At 43.6% G+C, this 22,250-nt stretch overlaps 1 protein-coding gene across 1 annotated transcript in view; it reads right to left on the bottom strand.

The window, feature by feature from the left end:
- F5 (coagulation factor V) overlaps positions 1 to 22,250 on the bottom strand; it is a 114,619-nt gene that overhangs the window by 73,582 nt on the left and 18,787 nt on the right. The window contains exons 2-3 of the mRNA XM_073563806.1: positions 21,444 to 21,526; positions 4,811 to 4,933 (exon numbers count right to left, since the gene is read on the bottom strand). Of these exons, the coding sequence (XP_073419907.1) occupies positions 4,811 to 4,933; positions 21,444 to 21,526 (206 nt within the window). The remainder of the gene's footprint in view (positions 1 to 4,810; positions 4,934 to 21,443; positions 21,527 to 22,250) is intronic.

The raw sequence follows: 22,250 nt of genomic DNA, 5'->3' as shown, positions 1-22,250 counted from the left end.
GTCTATTATATAGACCCCTCAAAGTTACTTCAAATATGATGTGGCCCCTAAAAAAATGTTTTTATAAATTTTGTTGGAAAAAATGAAAAATCGCTGTTCAATTTTGTAACCCTTACAAATTCCTAACAAAAAAAATGGTTCCAAATTTGTGCTGTTATAAAGTAAACATGTGGGAAATGTTACTCATTAACTATTTTATGTGACATATATCTATGATTTAAGGGCCTGAAAACTCAAAGTTGGAAAATTGTGACATTTTCAAAATTTTTGCCAAATTTCCATTTTTTTCACAAATGAATGCAAATCATATCAAATAAATGTTCCCACTATCATGAAGTACAATATGTCACAAAATAACATCTTTGTTTCAGCCCCTATTTCCTGCTGTCTTCAGATTGCATAATAAAAACTGCTGACAGATTCACTTTAAATTGTGCACACATTACTAAATAGATCTATTTGACCTGATGTGTACTTACTTTGAAAATCAATGTCAGAATAGTTATATAATACTAAATTTTAATTAAATTAACCTAATACATGCTAATTTTGTTCCTAGGCTGCTGATTATAAAGTAATTTTTATATGGATTTTCAAAGTAAGTGACAGTAAGTACATAACCCTGATTACGGCTAAGATATTTTATTAATAATGTATGCAGTTTTTGAAATATGGTGACACACACAGCTTACACTGATGCTACTAGACGGCTCTTGTTAGCAGGGATTAATTAGGACATTATACAGCTACAATTCCAAAAAAGCTGGAATGCTGTGAAAAATGTAAAGAAAACAAGAATGCACTGACTTGGAAATCTCTTATAGACATATGTTATTCATAACAGAACATAGAACACAGATTAGAAGGTGAAGGTTAGATATTTTTAGATTTCATTTGAAACAATGAACTCATTTAGAAATTTATGCCAGTAACATGACTTAATAAAGTTGGGACAGGGTTAACAAATAGCTGGGAAAGGAAGTTGTACTAATGAACAACAGCAGGAGGCTCAATTTTCAACTAAGTCATAGGACTATAAAAAGAGCATGCTAGAGAGGCAGAGTCTCTCAGAAGCAAAGATGGTCAGCTGAGCTCTGAAGTCTAGGACATGTGCTCACGTACAAACAATGTCTATTTCATGAACAGCCTTTCATATTTCAGCAAGAAAATGCTAAACCACATGCTTTATCAATCAAAAACATCATAGTTTTGCAGAAAAAGAGGTCGGTTGATGACCTGTCGGCCTGCAGTCCAGACCTTTCACCAATAGGAAACATTTTGTGCGTTATCAAATGAAAAGACAACCCAGGACTGTAGAGACAAGATTCCTCTCCCAAACCTCCAGAAGTTGGTCTCCTCACTTCTCAAACTTTTACAGACTGCTGTAAAAAGCAAAAGGGATGCTATAATGGTAGATATGGCACAGGCCTAGTCTGTTGTAGCCATTAATTTCTTAATGAGTTTTTTTCAAATGAAATGGAAAAATGTCTAATTTTTTACTTCTGTTCTATGTTTTGTAGTGAATATCAATATGGAAATCTCTTATAACCATATATCACATTCTTGTTTTTTTTGTACATTTTACACAGAGCCTTAACTTTTTCGAATTGGGGTTGTATAAAGCGCGGATACCAGGAAGGAAGTCTGAGCATGGCTGCAGCAGTATGGTGGGCAGAAGTCCCTGTGACTGCAGAGAGAAGAGTAGAGGGACTGAGCCACTGAGCGATTCTCAGCAAAGGGTCTGCGAGAGCTTCAGAAGGGTCTGTTGTTATGAATGGTGCAGTAGTAGTTGAAGCAGGTTAAAGCAGCTCCAGGGTGAAGTCTAAAGGGCCTGTCACACTAAGCGATATCGCTAGCAATATCGCTATAACGTCACTGGTTTTGTGACGTAGCAGCAATATTGCTAGCGATATCGCTATGTGTGATACTTACCTCCGACCGGCTCCCCCGCTGGTTATCGCTGATCGCGCGAGACCGGCCTGGGCTGTTTCTCGTCGTCAGCTTCCTGCTGGGCTTCCTGCTATGGCGACGAGCGACGCGTAGACGCAGGCGGGAGGACGTCTTAATCGCCTCGTCTGACAGGTAAGTAGCGACCGCCGACTGCTGCTACATCGCTGGTGAGATCTGTCTGTTTGGCAGCTCACTAGCGACCACTTAGCGATGCACCAGTGATCCTGACCGGGTCATATCGTTGTCGGGATCGCTGGTGCATTGCTAAGTTTGACAGTACCTTTAGATATGAGATAAGAGGCAGTGTTGCAGCAAAACAACAACTGTAAAGATAGCATGCTGCTGTGGTGAAGACAGATATATTACAATCTTTTTTTGCTTTTTGGTGTTAATTCATTGTATATAAACTATATGTGGTGTTCTGTATGGGTATGTGTGTACTGTGCTGTGTTGTGTTTTCCCCTTGCATTGTCTGAGCACCTTTGATACCAAGTTTGTAGTGAGCTGGCAGGCCATGGTATTGGTATGCCCTGTCTGCAGTAGTAGGTGCTGGTGTTAGTGCTAGCCTAGGAATAGCCCATAGAGGATGTAGGTAAGTGCATTTTGGCATTAAAGCTCTGTACCACCATGTTAGAGCACACCAAGGAGTCAAGGTATAGTCATTAGAAGACAGTGTTTTGGCATCAAAAAGAGGAAAGTGCAGTGAGGCCACATATGGTGCCTGGAGTCATGTAACTTTTGGCTTGGGCTTGACCATTGTACATTGTAAGAGAGTTGAAGAGCTGGAGGCCAGAAGGAAAATGGGGTGCCTGATGCTCCTAAAATTCTGTGTGTACTGGAAATTTTGGTAAAATGCAAAAAGGCCCAATATTTTGAAGTAGCAGACAGCGAAATAACAGGAACAGCCACAATAGTTGAGGGACCTGAGAATAGCTTCAGTCATCGGGGAAGTCAGATCTGGGAGGTCTGCAGGGGTTGAAACTTTAGCCTGATGGAAAGTTAGCCTCCATGTACTGTATATGTTGTGTAGGATCATTCATCAACCCTGGAAAAGTTGTACCTGAATCAGACAGGATTGTAGGAACCTTTAGTCTTTAAAAAAAATTGCAGTCATCAATGAAAGGGCTTGATGATTACCCAATAGGGTATTCGAGTATTTAGAGAGTGTTTTTCTTATGCTGGAGTCACACATAGCGACTTACCAGCGATCCTGACAACGATATCAACGTGTCAGGATCGCTGGTAAGTCGCTACGTGATCGCTGGTGAGCTGTCACGCAGACAGCTTCACCAGCGATCAGCACAGCGACGCCCAGCGCGCGGCGTCGCTGTGTTCGTTAGTTACCAGGGCGCTGATGCAGGGAGCTGGTAACGAACGTACACATCGAGTATCCAAGGGACGTGCGTCCCTTAGATACCCGATGTGTACGTTCGTTACCAGCTCCCTGCATCAGCGCGCTGGTAACTAACGTACACATCGGGTATCTAAGGGACGCACGTCCCTTGGATACCCGATGTGTACGTTAGTTACCAGCTGATCGCTGGTCTTCCGCCTGTCACACGCAGCGATGCGTGCTGGTCAGCGGGAGATCAGCGACGAAAGAAATGTCCAGAGGTTTCTTGCAGCGATCAGCGATACCGGCAGGGGGCCGGAGGCTGGTCAGTGTCACACACAGCGATCTCGCTGATGAGATCGCTGTTGTGTCACAAAACTTGTGACTCAGCAGCGATCTCGCTAGCGAGATCGCTATGTGTGACGGGGCCTTAACTGACTTAAAAAGAAGTCCAGGGTAAAATTTTAGGTTGCAAGAACTACTTGTATCCTCTCGTGGCAGTATTGTGCTGCAAACATTTTTGGATTTAACAAATTTATGTCTAAATGGAATAATTTATCAAAGAAACTGAATGTGACAGTCCTGCTACAATATGGGTAAGTGAACACAATGTTTTTTTCAGGAGGGGTCCGCTCTGGAACCTGCCTGAAAAGTGCTCAGAAAATGCTCAAAAGAATGAACATATTCATGTCTATGTAAAAATTACATGCTATTCATTTGTTCAGGTTTTTTAAAGTATTTTAACCTTTTCAGGTTTCCAAAGTTGCCAAGCATTTAAAAGAAGTGACATGTCCATTTGTCAGGTGTGAACAGAGATGAATATGCAATGTACTTTACAATACAAGTCAATGGGAAAGCTCAAAAGATGCATGGTAGACGCTCTGGGTATCTTTTTGACTGTCAGTATTTTTACTTAAAAAACCCTTAGTATTTTCTTTATTGTTAAATGGAGCTAAAAAAAAGTGACAAAAACACCAGGAAAAAAACACACAAAATGCTGAAAAGCTAATACAAATACTGCCAGCAGTCACAAAACATTAAAAAAGAGCTTAAAGATGTAAAAAAAAAAAGTGGTAAAAATATGCTTCAGGAAAAAATTGTCTGTGTTTCCTGAAACGTCTATTTCTTGAAAAACTGGACTGGTTTACCCACCTGAAAAACTCTATTTAGTGATCAGTGTAAACATTATGTAATGCAAGAAGTATATGATAAGTTCTGGTATAGAGAAGTTATCTATAAACCTTGTTTAATAAAAAGGGGATCAGCATTTTGAGCACATATGTGGATGTTATACATTTTGTGTCCCGTTTGTATTATCCCTATTAATGTATCCTACAGTGATGCTAGATAGGACGGACTGGCAGGTAAAGTGATCCAGGCGCCTCGTCTGTCAGTGACAAGATACTGTATATAAAAAAGGACAGACATTATATAATTTGCACTCATGTAACATGTAAAAATAATTTTATTTCACCTTTATGTTTATTCAATTATGAATGGTTGTGTGTAATTTATTTATTTTTTTACCTTCCGACAACTTTCCATATGAAATTCCTTGTGGATGAATGTTAAGAGGCTTACTAGCCATATTCTTAAAATGGACTTTTAAAGTATCTCCAACTTCTGCACGTAACGTTGGTCCAAGGATACCTAAAAGGAGAACAAATGAAGCCATTCTGAAACTGAATATGAATAAAACCTTATCCTTGTAATTTTAAAATATAATAACCCACAGCTGACTAATTTCATATACATTTAGGTCCATATATATTTGGACAGAGACAACATTTTCCTAATTTTGGTTCTAGAAATTACCACAATGAATTTTAAGCAAAACAATTCAGATGCAGTTGAAGTTCAGACTTTCAGCTTTCATTTGAGGGTATCCACATTAAAATTGGATGAAGGGTTTAGAAGTTTCAGCTCCTTAACATGTGCCACCCTGTTTTTAAAGGGACCAAAAGTAATTGGACAATTGACTCCAAGGCTATTTCATGGACAGGTGTGGGCAATCCCTTCGTTATGTCATTCTCAATTAAGCAGATAAAAGGCCTGGAGTTGATTTGAGGTGTGGTGCTTTCATTTGGAAGGTTTTGCTGTGAAGGAAACATGCGGTCAAAGGAGCTCTCCATGCAGGTGAAACAAGCCATCCTTAAGCTGCAAAAACAGAAAAAACCCATCCGAAAAATTGCTACAACATTAGGAGTGGCAAAATCTACAGTTTAGTACATCCTGAGAAAGAAAGAAAGCACTGGTGAACTCATCAATGCAAAAAGACCTGGGCGCCCACGGAAGACAACAGTGGTGGATGATCGCAGAATAGTCTCCATGGTGAAGAGAAACCCCTTCACAACAGTCAACCAAGTGACCAACACTCTCCAGGAGGTAGGCGTATCAATATCCAAATCCACCATAAAGAGAAGACTGCATGAAAGTAAATACAGAGGGTTCACTGCACAGTGCAAGCCACTCATAAGCATCAAGAATCAAAAGGCTAGACTGGACTTTGCTAAAAAAACTTCTAAAAGAGCCAGCACAGTTCTGGAAGAAAATTCTTTGGACAGATGAAACCAAGATCAACCTCTACCACAATGATGGAAAGAGAAAAGTATGGCGAAGGCGTGGTACAGCTCATGATCCAAAGCATACCACATCATCTGTAAAACACGGCGGAGGAAGTGTGATGGCTTGGGCATGCATGGCTGCCAGTGCCACTGGGTACTAGTGTTTATTGATGATGTGACACAGGACAGAAGCAGCCGAATGAATTCTGAGGTATTCAGAGCCATACTGTGTGCTCAGATTCAGCCAAATGCAGCCAAACTGATTGGTCGTCGTTTCATACTACAGATGGACAATGACCCAAAACATAAAGCCAAAGCAAAGAGGTGGAATATTCTTGAATGGCCAAGTCAGTCACCTGATCTCAACGCAATTGAGCATGCATTTCACTTGTTAAAGACTAAACTTCAGACAGAAAGGTGTTATAAATGGGTCACCGAGGAGAAAAAAACAAAACAAGCTAAGTCACAGAAAACCAGAGAGGTTGGTAACTATGCAGATTGCAGATCCCTGATCCTAACCACACAACTAGCAGCAGCCGTGGAGCGTAGCTTCGATGATCCTAGACGCTTTGTCACAGCCGGAGAACTACATAAGCCTGAAGCAAGAAAAGGGGAAAACTAACTGCCCCAGAGCAGACCCCAAAGGAAAGACAGCCCCCACACATGTATTGACGGTGAAACATGATAAAAGCACAAACACAGGCAGGGAAATAGGCTGAGCAAACGATGGGGCCCAAACTAACTAGAAAGGATAGGAAAGGAAAGGCACAGTCTGCAATCTGCAAAAAACCCTACAAAAATAATGTCCAACACTTCTGATAGCAAAATTAACCCTGAAGTCACTAGACTTCTCCCACTGTATCAGCACTCTGAAATATTCTGAGACAGAGCAAAAAGAGGCCAATCTAATAAGGGACAAAAAGCAAATTTGCAAATACAGGTAAATAAGAGTGGAAATTCAGCACAGCCCCAGCCGGGGCTGGCTGACCACACAAAAAACTGAATAGACCAACAAAATCAAGTGTGAACATTAGCAGAAAAACAGCTTTAGATGACTGGAACAGAGCAGAAAACCAAGACCTGACAAGCCAGAAGGAATCACCAGCACCAGAATAGGGAGTCGGCTGTCTTAAATTCAGTCTGAGATTCCTGAGGTCCAATCGTCATCCTCATTATCAGGTGGCAGATCTCTACTGATTAAATCAGCCTCACTACCTCCTGTTACCACCAGAGGGAGCCTGGCAGGAGAACTCACAACTGGTGGACCAGAAAATGAACTCACAGCAGAAAGGCCCACAAACAAACAGTAACTGAAAACCACCGCAGTGAAGGCCTGGCAGAGCATCAAAAAGGAGGAAACACAGCGTCTGGTGATGTCCATGAGTTCAAGACTTCAGGCAGTCATTGCCAACAAAGGGTTTTTAACCAAGTACTAGAAATGAACATTTTATTTACAATTATTTAATCTGTCCAATTACTTTTGGTCCCTTTAAAAACAGGGTGGCACATGTTAAGGAGCTGAAACTCCTAAACCCTTCATCCAAGTTTAATGTGGATACCCTCAAATGAAAGCTGAAAGTCTGAACTTCAACTCCATCTGAATTGTTTTGTTTAAAATTCATTGCGGTAATGTCTAGAACCAAAATTAGAAAAATGTTGTCTCTGTCCAAATTATATGGACCTAACTGTATATTATATCTTGATGCAGCCCTGTTGTGAATAGCAAAGTTCAGCATTTCCAAAGAAGATTATGAAGAACCAAAAAAGATATGTTGAACTATAAGGAGAGATTTCACATACTGCGTTCCAAAAGCAATAAATGTGAATATTTCTGCCAAGGAGAGAAGTGACGCAAAACAGATAGGAGCAGCAGATGCAATATTGAAAGAGAAGATGCTACTATCACTCAGTGCACTTGGTAGACATGCATTTTTCCAATGTGTCCATGATCCAAAACACATATAAGGCCGCAGTTGCATTTCTGGAGAACAACAGGGTGAAAGTGCTTTAGTGGCCCAGTATGTCTCTTGATCTGAACCCAATCAAACACTGGTAGGGAATTCTGAAGCAACAAGTTGAGAATCAAGAGACAAGTTTCTTCGTAATCTACTCTGAGGGAGTGTGTTTTCACCCTTCCATCCCAAATGTCACATGTCACAACTAGGCAGCGTTGAAGACAGCTAGAACTATGATTAGTATCTTCGGGGAGGGTTGAAAGTACACACTTCCTAGAGAAAAAGCAGAAGAAAAACTATTTGGTTTGCAAGAAGAAATTTCACATTTTGAGCTCCAAAAAAAGCAAACTTGAACATCTCAGCAATGGAATGAAGCATCGCAAAACAGAAAAGAGCGGCAGAATTACAGGAGCTCAGGAGTGTTTACAAAGTGTTAAATTTTATGAACAAGTAACAGGTCATCTTTAAATGTGCTATCTGGGATCTCCACTGTTCTCTTGCTGTACATCTATAAAATACCGCCAACTACAGGCCACATCAGTAATGTGCAGGCATTACCAAACAGGTCAGCGATTGTCTGCAATGGTCATTTGAAGCAGTTAATGTATGGTGCATGATTATTGCAGTCAGCAGAGACTGGCGAGGAGCACTGGAGCAATGACATTGGAGTTTCATGGCAATAAAGAGACAAGAATACTTATCATGCAAATATTTTATAAATCCCAACAAAATCATCTAAGTAATACTGCCCTGATATCATTAGTGACAACAACTAGCAGTGAGAATGCTCTGATAACTAGGTTAGGCTGGTATCATGCATCTGACCTTCACAGTCCGAGAGCAGACCAGCAGCTTCAGAAGCATAGAAAAGGTTGCGTTGATAAATTCAGCAGAGTCTTTTAAGACATCGTTGTCTGAACTTGGACCGCAGACATATAAAATCGCCCTAACTAGTGAATCAGTCCGCAAACAACAGGCAGTAACATATGCATTGTGAGTAGGTTCTCCTAAGGGCAGGTGTGGATGACTGAGAAAATTGGTCAGATTATGAGAATCACAATCAGACCAGAGGCTGATCAGAGTATGATCAGAGTCAGAGTGTGATTTGATTTTCTCAGAGGTGGAAAGAAAAAAAATGATTCTTCATCTTCCCCATTCAAGCTGAAAATTGGACAGCACTCGGTACTCATCCAAGTGTGATCCAATGTTTTCCATGGACCCATAGACATGAATGGCAGAATGCTGTCTGATTACACTGGTATACAGTGATCTTGGTGCCAACGGTGTCTGAACGGTTTTATATTAAGTTTATGGTCCTGATTAAGTATATGACTTCAGTTTTGCCAGATTGGCTCTAGTTTCTGAAATATTTAATAGTTAATTAATTAGCGTAATTCTGGCTTAAAAAAATCTCTTTAAGGCTGGTTTCACACTTGCTTTTTTTTGCAGCGCGTTTTCCCCGCAAAAAAACGCATTGAAAAAACGCATACAAAAGCATACAACTGCTGCGTTTTTTTCAAGCATTTTTATGAGCATGCATGAAAAAAACGCAGCATTTTTATGCGTTTGTATGCGTTTTTAGTGCGTTTTTACCGCGTTTGCGTTTTTTCCAAACATTAGGTGGCCCCTCACACTAACCCAAACCATGACTTTACTAACCCTAACCCTGACCCTAACCCTAACCCTGACCCTGACCCTAACCCTTAACCAAACCATACTTAACCCTAACCCAAACCCTAACTAACCCTAACCCTGACCCTAACCCTGACCCTAACCCTTAACCAAACCATACTTAACCCTAACCCAAACCCTAAACCCTAACTAACCCTAACCCTGACCCTAAACCTAACCCTAACCCTGACCCTAACCCTAACCCTGACCCTAACCCTAACCCTGACCCTAACCCTTAACCAAACCATACTTAACCCTAACCCAAACCCAAAACCCTAACTAACCCTAACCCTGACCCTAAACCTAACCCTAACCCTAACCCTGACCCTAACCCTTAACCAAACCATACTTAACCCTAACCCAAACCCTAAACCCTAACTAACCCTAACCCTGACCCTAACCCTGACCCTAACCCTTAACCAAACCATACTTAACCCTAACCCAAACCCTAAACCCTAACTAACCCTAACCCTGACCCTAAACCTAACCCTGACCCTGACCCTAACCCTAACCCTAAACCCCCTTAACTAACCCTAACTCTAACCCAAACCCCTAAATTCCATGGTTAACAAAAAAAAACGCATGTGCAAAAAAACGCATACATAAGCATGCCAATGCGCACATATGCGCACCCATAGACTATAATGGGTGTCTTGCTGTAAAAAAACGCATTGCGCGCGCATGCGTTTTTTTGAGGCAAGTTGGACGCACCAAAAAATGCAACAGGATGCATTTTGTGCGCCCGAGCGCATACCGCAAAAAAACGCATGCGCGGTAAAACGTGTACAAACGCATGTGTATGCGCACATAAGCGCATCCTATGCAAAGTATAGGAAAAAAAACGCATGCGCTATTTAGCGCTAAAATACCGCGAAAAAAAACGCAAGTGTGAAACCAGCCTAATAAAATTGTAGGCCTACAAATTGAAATACAAAATAATTATATGGGATATTTCATTACAAAGAGTCAAAATACAGACCAAAACACCAAACGCTATTGCATTTATCATACACAAGTCAAGTCGTATTGGGGCAATGCATTGCTTTCATGGATGAAGTATTTCGAAAACTAGAACCAATTAAGCAAAAGTAATGGGATTTTTTTAATTCAGCATCCTCAAAATAAGCTAAATCCATTAGAAAAACCTGAAACAAATTTTTTTTTTGTAGACCTGGGTTATCGGAGACAAATTATGAATGCTGCGATTTTTCCCTCAGACCACTTGGTCCAAGGAAAAGACGGACATGTGTACAGCCCCATAGAATAACCTTGGTTCTAGCGCCATCCGATGTTTTGACAGATTGCAGTTTGATCGACACCATCTGCTTGAGCCATTATACAAAAGAGAAATATGCTTATAAGTACAGTACATTATGGAACTGGCATTTATGTGATTACGGTACATAAAGTGTTTTTCCTGTTTTAGAAAAGTGGCTCCCAAATGATCAAATACTAGTAACAAAACAAATATAGATAATACTCACCTTGCCGGGGTCCAGCTCCATGCTCCCATCTCTGTGTTTTGATTGCAATGGTGGATATCACATTGACAGAGCACATCACCGCTGTAGACAATCACTGAGCTCAGTGGCTCCACCAATGTAGAAGTCACAAGCCAGTGATTGGCTGCAGCCACATCTCACAGACGGGAGAAGCTGTGGGGAGGGTGAGTGCTATCTGGTTATTGTTTTTTTTTTTTTACCAGAATCTGCTTGCTTGAGGTCCACTTCTAAAAGGGTGTTAAGGGTCTGTAGACATCTGCGTCATGCATGCAGGGATAGAATTAATGGTGGACATTGGTGGAGGCAGAATAAATACACTTTTCCTTAACATTAGCCTCATGTGATGAGAAGGACACTAGCATTATACATACATCTGCATGGTAATACCATTGACCTGAATAGAATATCCCAGCTGCCCAAACATCTAGTCATAAGCCCTTGTTTCAATATTACGATTCCCCTCACAATTACAGGATACCATACAGCATCTAGAATCTCAGGCCTTCGCTGGGGGTAAATACAGCAGCAGGGGGTGAGGAGCAGGAATGATCCCGGGATGTGAGCAGCAGGAAATGTAATTTTAAGAAGATTATGTGCTGGATTCAAATACCAGAAAACAACCTTCATCAAAGTAACATTACAGTCCCCATATAAAAAGAGTAATTGCCCATAGTTCATAGAGCCAAGAACATAATGAACAGTTCACCAGAGAAATATACACTGATGACAATAGAACCTAATATTGTGTTGGTACCACCACAACAGCTCTGACCAATCTAGCCAGGGACTCTGAGGTTGTCCTCTGGTATCTGGAACCAGGACAACATTAGTAGCAGATCCTGCAAGCTCTAGAAGTTGCAAGGTGGGTAACACCTTCTCAGATGGAATATCCCCCCTTAGAAAATAAAAACAGACTATACTCACATTCGATGCTGGTGCCGTTCCAGAGAATCTCTTGGGCTCACAGGGTGCTTCTTTGCCACATGAGCCCAGCAGCCACTAAGCGGACGATTCACTCTCACTTCCTTTGGACATAATGGTCACATCTCACATCTTCCGTGGTTCAGTTTCATCCAAAAGAAGTAAGACTGACTCGGCCGTATATTGGCTGCTTGGCTCATGTAGAATAACAACGTCACATGAGCCACGACAGATCAGGTGCATGGCACTGGAGGTGACTATAGGCTGTTTTTATTTTATAAGGGAGAATATAGAAATTGAAGAAGGGCTGACCAAGTAATGGACAACCCCTTTAACGATTCAGACCTGTTTTTCAGAACACACTGATTGTTGATCGGGTTGGTGGACCATTCCTAAACATTTTTTTTGTGTGACAAGGTGCAATTTGCTGGAAACCTGTTGCCATTAGGGGGGTACTTATCAGCAATAATCTTTAGGTAGGTGGTACGTGCCAAAGTAACATCCACGAAAATGCCAGATCCCAAGGTTTCCCAGCAGACCATTGACCAGTGGATTATACAGTCTTCATCGGCATGCCTTCCTCCTATTTATTGGTAGGAACATTGGTGTAACTAGAGTCGGTGCAGCAGTTTTCGTCATACATAGGCCCTGAAAAAGGCTGATACTATTAAATATCCATGTTAGATGGGGGCATCCTGATGGAGATTTTGCATTGGGGTCAATGAGCTTTACAAGGTTTTGCTGTGTAATCTGAGAGCACCATGATGTAGGGAAAGACAGCCTGATTACAGGGATGTGTCGCTTACTGGTCAGTACTTTTGTCAGGATTCATACCGGGGTCTAGTCTGTGTTCCACAGCAAGTCTCGCTGCCTTACTGGCTGTGCCACACAACCAGTCTTAATATACAGTTTCTGATCAACTAGTTCTTTTTCGTTCATCGTTCTTCCTCCGTTCTGGTGATTGGCTGCTTCACTGTTTCCTGTGCTTATGTCCCGCCTTCTTCCTATTTAGCACTCCACAGGGCTTTCACTCCTTGCCGGTGATTCTTCTGTGGTACGGATTCCTGCCTTCCCTACAGCGCTGTCTGGTACTACCTCAGACAGCCTCCCGGTCTCTCTTTCGTTGAGTACCTCTGGGACTCCAGCCTTCCGCCTTTGTCTTTGCTGAAAGCTTAGTATTTTTTGTGTTAGTTTGGGGTTTCGTGGTTTTACCCTTCAGGTTCACTCACTCTTTAGTTTCACTCTAGTAGCCCTCCTTGCTGCTGCTTGTCTCCCTTAGGTTGTCCTGCACTCATTCCACCCTCGGTTACCCTCACTGTAGCTCCCAGCACTTACGCCGAGGTAGGGACCGACGCCCAGTTGTCGCCCACCGGCTAGGGTGGGACCGGCAAGTAGGTAGGGTCAGTAGGAGGGTGGAGCTCAGTGGCACCTTCTCCCCCCCAGCCGTGTGGTGGAATCATAACAGAATCACCGGCCATCCCTATGGACGCTATGACCTCTTTAGTCAATCAAATGCAGGGTCTTACTGAGCTGGTGCAAGATCTTGCTGCGCAGGTCCAGCGTCAGGAGCAAATTCAAGCAGCTGCGGTTGCAGGGACAACTAATTCTGAGCCTAGAGTTAACTTACCCGAGCCATTTTTCGGAGATAGAAGCCAATTTGCTTCTTTTAGAGAAAATTGTAAATTATATTTTCAATTACGACCTCTTTCTTCTGGCCCCCCCAGCTCAAAGAGTCCGTATCATAATCTCTCGCTTACGGGAGGGACCCGAAGAGTGGGCCTTCTCTCTGCCGCCAGATTCAAATCTCCGTGATTCAGTAGACAACTTCTTTCAAGCCTTAGGGAATATTTATGATGAGCCTGACCAAGTCGCTTTGGCCGAGGCAAACCTTACCTCCCTGACCCAGGGTGATCAGGAGGTAGAGGTTTATTGCACCCAGTTTCGTAGATGGAGCTTAGCTACCCATTGGAATGATCCCGCCCTTCGGAATCAATTTCAGCGGGGCCTTTCACCAGCCCTAAAGGATGAACTGGTACACTACACCCTGCCCCAGTCTCTGGAGGAGCTGATGGCTTTAATGGTCAGAATAGATCGCAGGTTAAGGGCGAGGAGATCGGAGCAGGCAGCAGCGCAGGTTTCCGTTTTCTCTAGGGTCACTCCGGCTGTTCCGAATCTGCCAGCTGCCGAACCTATGGAATTGGGAGCCATGCAAGCTACCATGGATCCTAGTCCTTGTCGTCCACGCCACACACTTGGAACCTGTTTTTACTGCGGGGATCCTCGGCACTGGATAAAGGATTGCCCGCGGCGCCCTGGCACTCCACAGGAATCTTCTCGGAATACACCACCTAGGCCTGTGGGTGGACAGGTAATTCCTTTAAGTTCTAAGAGACTCTTAGTGCCAATTTCTATTGCTTTCACCTCCTCTAAGGGAGAAGGAGTTGCCATGATTGATTCAGGGGCTACTGCTAATTTTATGTGTTATGAGTTTGCTGTCTCTTTGGGTATTTCTTTAATTCCACTTGCTCACCCCACTAAATTAGTTGGTATTGATAACACCCCACTAGCAAGGGGGGAGATTAGTCTCTGTACTCCATTGCTATCATTTCAGGTTGGTGTACTGCATGTGGAACAGCTGTCATTTTTGGTTATGCATGACCTCCCAACTAGTGTCATACTGGGGCTTCCATGGCTCCAGCTCCATAACCCCAACATTAACTGGGTTTCTGGCGAATTAGAGAAGTGGGGTGCAGATTGTTCACAGAACTGCTTGTTAACACACGTTTGTGGTATCATCTCCGTACAAGCTTCTCTTCAGAATCTTTTGGGCCAATTCGCAGATGTCTTTTCTATGAAGGAGTCTGAGCGGTTGCCACCTCATCGCTCCTATGACTGTACTATCAATCTGGTTCCCAATTGTAAATTCCCTAAGGGACGCCTATACAATTTATCTCCTCCTGAAAGAGAGGCTTTACGTGAGTATGTACAAGAGGCTCTAAGAAAGGGGCATATCCGTCCATCCACCTCACCCCTGGCCGCAGGTTTCTTTTTTGTCAGTAAAAAGGATGGAGGACATAGGCCGTGTGTAGACTACCGAGGCCTTAATGAAATAACTGTCCGTAACCAATATCCACTACCGTTGATTCCGGACCTGTTTAACCAGGTTCAGGGGGCTCGATGGTTCTCGAAGTTGGACCTGAGAGGGGCGTATAATCTCATTCGTGTAAAGGCTGGCGATGAGTGGAAGACCGCCTTCAATACCCCCGAGGGCCACTTCGAGTGTCTAGTTATGCCCTTTGGGCTGTGCAATGCTCCGGCGATTTTTCAAAATTTCACCAATGACATTTTCCAACATGCTATTGGCCGCTATGTAATTGTCTATCTGGATGATATTTTGGTGTTCTCTCCTGACTGGGACTCACATTTAAATCATGTAAGGGATGTACTTCAGGTACTCCGCAATAACCAACTTTTCGCCAAGCAAGAAAAGTGTATTTTCGGGGTCCAAAGTCTATCTTTTTTGGGTAATATTTTGACACCCCAGGCCATCACAATGGAGCCGGAGAAGGTAAAAGCGGTTCTTAATTGGGCTCGTCCTGCATCTTTGAAAGCTCTTCAAAGATTTCTGGGGTTTGCCAATTTTTACCGCAAGTTTATAAAAAACTTCTCCATTGTGGTGAAACCTCTCACAGATCTTACTGTGAAAGGTTCCGACTTGGTAAACTGGAGTAAAGATGCAGTGGACGCCTTCACGTTTCTTAAGGAGAGCTTTGCCACTGCTCCCGTTCTTACCCAGCCCGATCAGGAGAGACCCTTTGTTGTTGAGGTTGACGCCTCGGAGGCAGGGGTGGGGGCAGTACTTTCACAGGGGTCTTCGTCTTTGACTCATTTGAAACCCTGTGCGTTCTTCTCAAAGAAGTTTTCCCCAGCTGAAAAAAATTATGATATTGGGAATAGGGAACTGCTCGCTATAAAATTGGCCTTTGAGGAATGGCGGCATTTCCTGGAGGGGGCCAAGCATCCTGTTACTGTCCTCACCGACCATAAAAATCTTGAATATCTCAAAACGGCCAAACGGCTTAATCCAAGACAGGCAAGGTGGGCGTTGTTCTTTTCACGTTTTAATTTTGTGATTTCTTTCAGACCCGGCTGCAAAAACGCCAGAGCAGACGCGCTATCTAGAAGCTTCTTGCCTGAACAACCGTCAAACATCCCACCTGTTCCCATTTTACCTGATAAAGTATTTTTGGCTGCTAATTCCTCTGATTTGTTTGCTGAAGTTAAGCAATTTCAACATTTGTCTCCGTCCGGCTCTCCTGATAATAAATGGTTCGTTCCCTGTCATTTGCGTTTGAGACTGCTGAATGAACACCACAACTCTCCTCTTTCAGGTCACCCTGGTATCTCTGGTACTATGGAGTCAATCTCCAGAAATTTTTGGTGGCCGACTTTACGCCGGGATGCCACTGCCTATGTCAAGGCGTGTGACATTTGTGCCCGGTCTAAGGTTAACCGCTCACGGCCTTTGGGAGAACTATGTCCTCTACCTGTTCCCTCCAAGCCATGGACCCATCTTTCCATGGACTTTGTTACTGATTTACCTTCCTCCCTGGGAATGACTACCTTGTGGGTTGTGGTGGATCGCTTTAGTAAGATGGCGCACTTTATTCCTTTACCCAAATTGCCATCCGCCAAGCAATTGGTCCCCTTGTTTCTAAATCATGTGGTGCGGCTGCATGGAATTCCTTCTAATATTGTGTCAGATAGGGGTACCCAATTCGTCTCCAAATTCTGGAGAGCTTTCTGTAGTAAAATTGGCGTTTCCCTTGCTTTCTCATCGGCCTTTCACCCGGAGACCAATGGGCAGACAGAATGGGCCAATCAAGCCCTTGAACAGTTCTTACGTTGCTATGTGGCTAATAAGCAAGAGACCTTGGCATATTTTATTGCCCTGGCAGAGTTTGTCATAAATAATAGGGTGAACTCTTCCACAGGGATATCTCCCTTCTTCTGCAACATGGGATTTCACCCTAAATCCAGCTCTTTCTCTGAGGACCCCTCGGACAATCCTGAGGTAGAGATTGTTTCCTCGGATCTGCGGTCAGTTTGGGAGCAAGTCCAAAGCAACATCAAAAAGGCTCATGAGTCACAGCGCCACTTTGCTAATATGAAAAGGAGGAGAGGTCCTTCCTTTGAAGTTGGGCAGAAAGTGTGGCTTTCTACTAAAAATCTGAAACTAAGAGTCCCCTCTGGTAAACTGGCTCCCCGGTACATTGGTCCTTTTAAAATATCTCAGATAATCAACTCTGTTTCTGTCAAATTGGACCTCCCCCAGGCGATGAGAGTGCATAGGGTATTCCATGTCTCTCTCCTAAAACCTTATGTACCTCCAGTTTGTCCGGCTGACACACCTCCTGCTCCTGTTGTTGTACTTGGTCACCCCGAGTTTGAGGTAAGAAAGATCCTGGACTCCAGGAAGGTTCGTGGGGTCCTGCAGTACCTGGTGGACTGGAAGGGGTATGGCCCTGAGGAGAGGTCGTGGGTGTCTCATTCTGAGGTTCATGCTCCCAGGTTATGTAAGAGGTTCCATATCAAATTTCCTGAGAAGCCTTCCCTGAGTGAGGGTCCAGGGGCCCCTCATAAAGGAGGGGGTAATGTCAGGATTCGTACCGGGGTCTAGTCTGTGTTCCACAGCAAGTCTCGCTGCCTTACTGGCTGTGCCACACAACCAGTCTTAATATACAGTTTCTGATCAACTAGTTCTTTTTCGTTCATCGTTCTTCCTCCGTTCTGGTGATTGGCTGCTTCACTGTTTCCTGTGCTTATGTCCCGCCTTCTTCCTATTTAGCACTCCACAGGGCTTTCACTCCTTGCCGGTGATTCTTCTGTGGTACGGATTCCTGCCTTCCCTACTGCGCTGTCTGGTACTACCTCAGACAGCCTCCCGGTCTCTCTTTCGTTGAGTACCTCTGGGACTCCAGCCTTCCGCTTTTGTCTTTGCTGAAAGCTTAGTATTTTTTGTGTTAGTTTGGGGTTTCGTGATTTTACCCTTCAGGTTCACTCACTCTTTAGTTTCACTCTAGTAGCCCTCCTTGCTGCTGCTTGTCTCCCTTAGGTTGTCCTGCACTCATTCCACCCTCAGTTACCCTCACTGTAGCTCCCAGCACTTACGCCGAGGTAGGGACCGCCGCCCAGTTGTCGCCCACTGGCTAGGGTGGGACCGGCAAGTAGGTAGGGTCAGTAGGAGGGTGGAGCTCAGTGGCACCTTCTCCCCCCCCCCGTGTGGTGGAATCATAACAACTTTACTGTTTCAATACAATCAGTGGTTTATCTGCAAGAAATTATCACTACAGGACAACTAGTCTCATGCATCCTGGTCCAACCAGCATAGCCAGAAAGTTCCTCTATTACTGAGTCATTTACTGAGTAGATCTGAAACCTCTGTCACTCCAGGTCAGTGACTTCAGGCATAGAAGCCATTTGTCAGACAGGAGGTGGAGTATGGAGCTGGAGTGACAGAGGCTTCAGATCTACCATAGTCCATCAGGCTTATCAATTCAAGGGCTGTTTTTTCAGTAATGGAGGAACGGATTGGTCATGTAAAGATATTGCCGGACTTGTCTTTGAAAGAGCTACAAGCACAAATAAATAGTTTGGGGGTGAAATCCTGCTGGCAGATTCCTTTTAACACTAGTCAAACGTTTAGATTTCCAGGTTTAATTATTTGTTTGACATTCTTCTATATTTTTCCTTAATCCATAGTTTTACATTTGCCAACAACTTGGCGATTAATCATAATCTTATAAAACCAGTACTAGGTTCTGCTTCACACACGTAAAAGAATGAATAAAAAATAAATAACGTTATATAAACAGAAAATTTGCTGTGGTTAACTATTTGTGGCTGTAACATTAACTTAAAAACTAGAAAATAATGTCTTGTGCATATCCCTATGGGCCAAGCCAAGGAGAAGAAACCTTCGTCATTGGTTCTAAAGGTACAGTCACACTTAGCGATGCATCAGCGATCCCGACCAGCGATATGACGCGGTCAGGATCGCTGGTGCATCGCTAAGTGGTCGCTAGTGAGCTGCCACACAGGCAGATCTCACCAGCGACATAGCAGCGGTTGGGGGTCGCTACTTACCTGTCAGACGAGGCGATCCTGACGTCCTCCCGCCCGGCTCCACGAGTCGCTCGTCTCCACAGCAGGAAGCCCAGCAGGAAGCTGACGACGAGAAAAGGTCCAGGACGTTCTCGCGCGATCAGCGATAACCAGCGGGGGAGCGGTCGGAGGTAAGTATCACACATAGCAATATCACTAGCAATATCGCTATAACGTCACTAGTTATAGCGATATTGCTAGCGATATCACTTAGTGTGACAGGCCCTTAAGACTTTCAAACCTAAAAACTCCTCTCTCACTCCCCCTCTATCATACTGTTACCATTTTTATAATCAGCCACTTCTTTGCTAATTCTGTTAGGAAAGCTGACAACTATTGTGGCTTCTGTTACAGGTCTTAAAAGGTTGTCAGGTTGTCATACACACATAGTTCTCTTTCTACTCCAGGGATGGCCAGCCTGACATTTTGTGGGGGCCTGAAATGCCACCTTCAATAAGATAAAAGAGTCAGATACCACATTCAGCCACAGAGGGGACAAAGGTGCATAGAGACATACATATGTGCCAAAATATAGTTTTCTTCATGGGACTGACAGCAAACAAAAGAGGAGAACATTAAGCCCATTAACGTGTAAGTTCAGATTTTCTTTGTAATTTCTCTTTTCTGGATTTTTTGATATAGCAGTATTTAAGGCTTGCTTGAAAAATTTTACAATACTAACAACTGTTTCAACGAGGAAAAAAATAAAAACTTTCATATAATCTGTTCTTGAGTTTGAAAAACAAACAGAATACCAGCTTATAAAATAATCTATATATAAATACATGGAACTTAAAGGTTTTGTCCAGGTTAGGGATGAAAGTCTGCTGTCACACTCAGTGACTGCAGACTTCTGAATCCCCACAGCATGCGCATCACACGCTGTCAGGATTCTCCTGTGTTGGCGGCGATAGAGAGCGGTCACATGACCACTAGTTGTCAATCGGTGAACTTATGGCCAAATTCCTACTAAAGGTGCGTGGTCTTGTAAGGGAGAAGATCGGGCTGTGGGTGCTGACAGGGCACTGGGTCCAGAACTGCTGGGGCGGAGCCTATTGTTGCAGGGGGAAGGAAATTGAGGACGGAAGAGACCCATGAACTGCAGAGAGGGGACGTGGTGAGCCAGGGAGGAATAAGGGTTTTGTGCGGGAAGCGAGGTGCAGTTCCCGCCAGAGAGAAGCGATAGGGTAGATCTGCTTCACGCCGCAAGTAGCGTTAGTCTGTGCGGTAGCGTAAGGTGACGAGTGCAGAAAGGACCAGAGAGCGTCGCAGGGCAGAACACGCCAAGCGGGAGATTGTTGTGTGAGACTTCTGACTGCAGAGCACGCCAAGCAGGAGATTGTTGTGCGAGACTCCTGACTGCAGAGCACGCCAAGCAGGAGATTGTTGTGCGAGACTCCTGAGTGCGGAGCACGCCAAACCGGAGTTTGTTGTGAAAGGCTCCCGGCTGCAGAGCAGTGTGTTGGGCTAGGGGCTCAAAGGGTCAGACCCGTGACCGCTCGTTGCCGCCAGAAGAGGGAAGACTGATCTGTTAGGCAGGGAAGCCTGAAGATCCCAGCATTGGCCTCAGCCGGCATCCATTGGCTTCAGCCGGCATCCAGCTTTCATCTGAGAGGAAGTGACAAGCATCGGACTCGCGCTAAGTGAAGCAGACACGAATAAACTGTCGCCTTAATTTTCTCTGTTCTTTTGTAGTTTTTAAATTAAAATCTGACTTATCCCCTGTTGCTCCCTGCGAGGAGATTCCTCCCTGTAATAATTAAATCAGACCACAGTTACCCTTGTTAACCCTTGCTCTGTGCCTCTGTGTCGCTGCATCCAATTACCGGTGTTACAGTCTCACTCAATATAAGTGAAATGAGTGCGGTTGAGCAGGTCTAGTGGGCACATAACAGTATATTCGCGGTCACGTGACCACCCGCTGGCACCAGAGAATCCTGACAGTGTGCTGTGCACACGCTGTGAGAATTCAAAACTCTGAAGTCACATAGAGTAAATGAAGACTTTCATCATAAATCTAAACAACCCCTTTATGTAGATGACTCAAGAAATATTTCAAAGCTGATCATCAATATTTAATTGTTCTTAGTGGACCCTGCTGACTCTTATGGGTCTGTGGAGAAGCTATGTCTGTAGAGATTGGTGGATAGTGCTGGAAGAATCATATAGATTCTATTCTCTCTTCTCTGATTCTTCCGTTTTTCTCCAGATCAGTTGGACCAGAGCTGTTTGGCATCTGCTTAGATGCCTTGTCTTATTGCAATAACTGGAATAATTAGCTTTTCTTTACCCGATACCATCACTTGATCACATGTCACGTGTCTACGGCAATCTGAATGGACCTTCTATATCAGAAAACAAGTGATTTCATTGTGCTGCTTACCTGACAGCTTGGATACAGCCTTTGCTTTCTGAAAACCTTCTTCATATTCCCTGAAAACTATTTTCTTAAAGACATATTCAGAGCTGTATAACAAAAAAAAGAAAATATTACATTATAGATCTAGATCAGAACTGCATTTATATGTGGCTAATATACTTGGTATAGTCAGGGATCAAGGCAATACAATTAAAATAATAAACTGAAGCATGCTCACCTAGCAGTGCCCCTGCGGATCTAGAGCAGGTGGTCAGATGAGCAGAAGAGTGCAGCATCAGATAGGTATCCTGTGACATGCTCTTCTATTCACCCGAATGCTGCAACCACAGGCCACAGCGGTCCTGTGACTATCGAATGGAGCAGACATCACTTATGCTATGGATCTATAGGACACGGGAAGGTGAGTAAGCCACCATTCTTTATCTGAAAACCATCAATGCCTAAAATAAATTCTCTGTATCAGACAACCAATCAAAGCCTCGGCATTAAATGTTTCACCTTCATAATGCTCAAGATTAGAATCCCACTGACCCATTGATCAACCAATGGTCTCTCCATGCATATACTGTACATACATTGCATTTATCTGACCACAAACTAATTTACTAATACAAATTCTTAGTCCGTGAGATCATTGCTCAGGAACCTAAATGTCACAATGTGACTGAAGCGGTGTGACACGACACCACGAATGGTCGGTCAATGGACGGCACAACACACAAGGGAACACCGGGGAAACTTTAACAACCGTGGGCCCTGTCGATAGGGAACAGGGGAAATGGATACCTACTGTGCACAACTGAGGAAGTG

Source organism: Dendrobates tinctorius, unplaced genomic scaffold (genome assembly GCF_039654945.1).
Source record: "Dendrobates tinctorius isolate UK_male_01 unplaced genomic scaffold, ASM3965494v1 ptg000398l, whole genome shotgun sequence".
Taxonomy (NCBI): Eukaryota; Metazoa; Chordata; class Amphibia; order Anura; family Dendrobatidae; genus Dendrobates; species Dendrobates tinctorius.
Note: the sequence above shows the minus strand (reverse complement) of the source record. Positions and strands in the feature narration are given on the sequence as shown.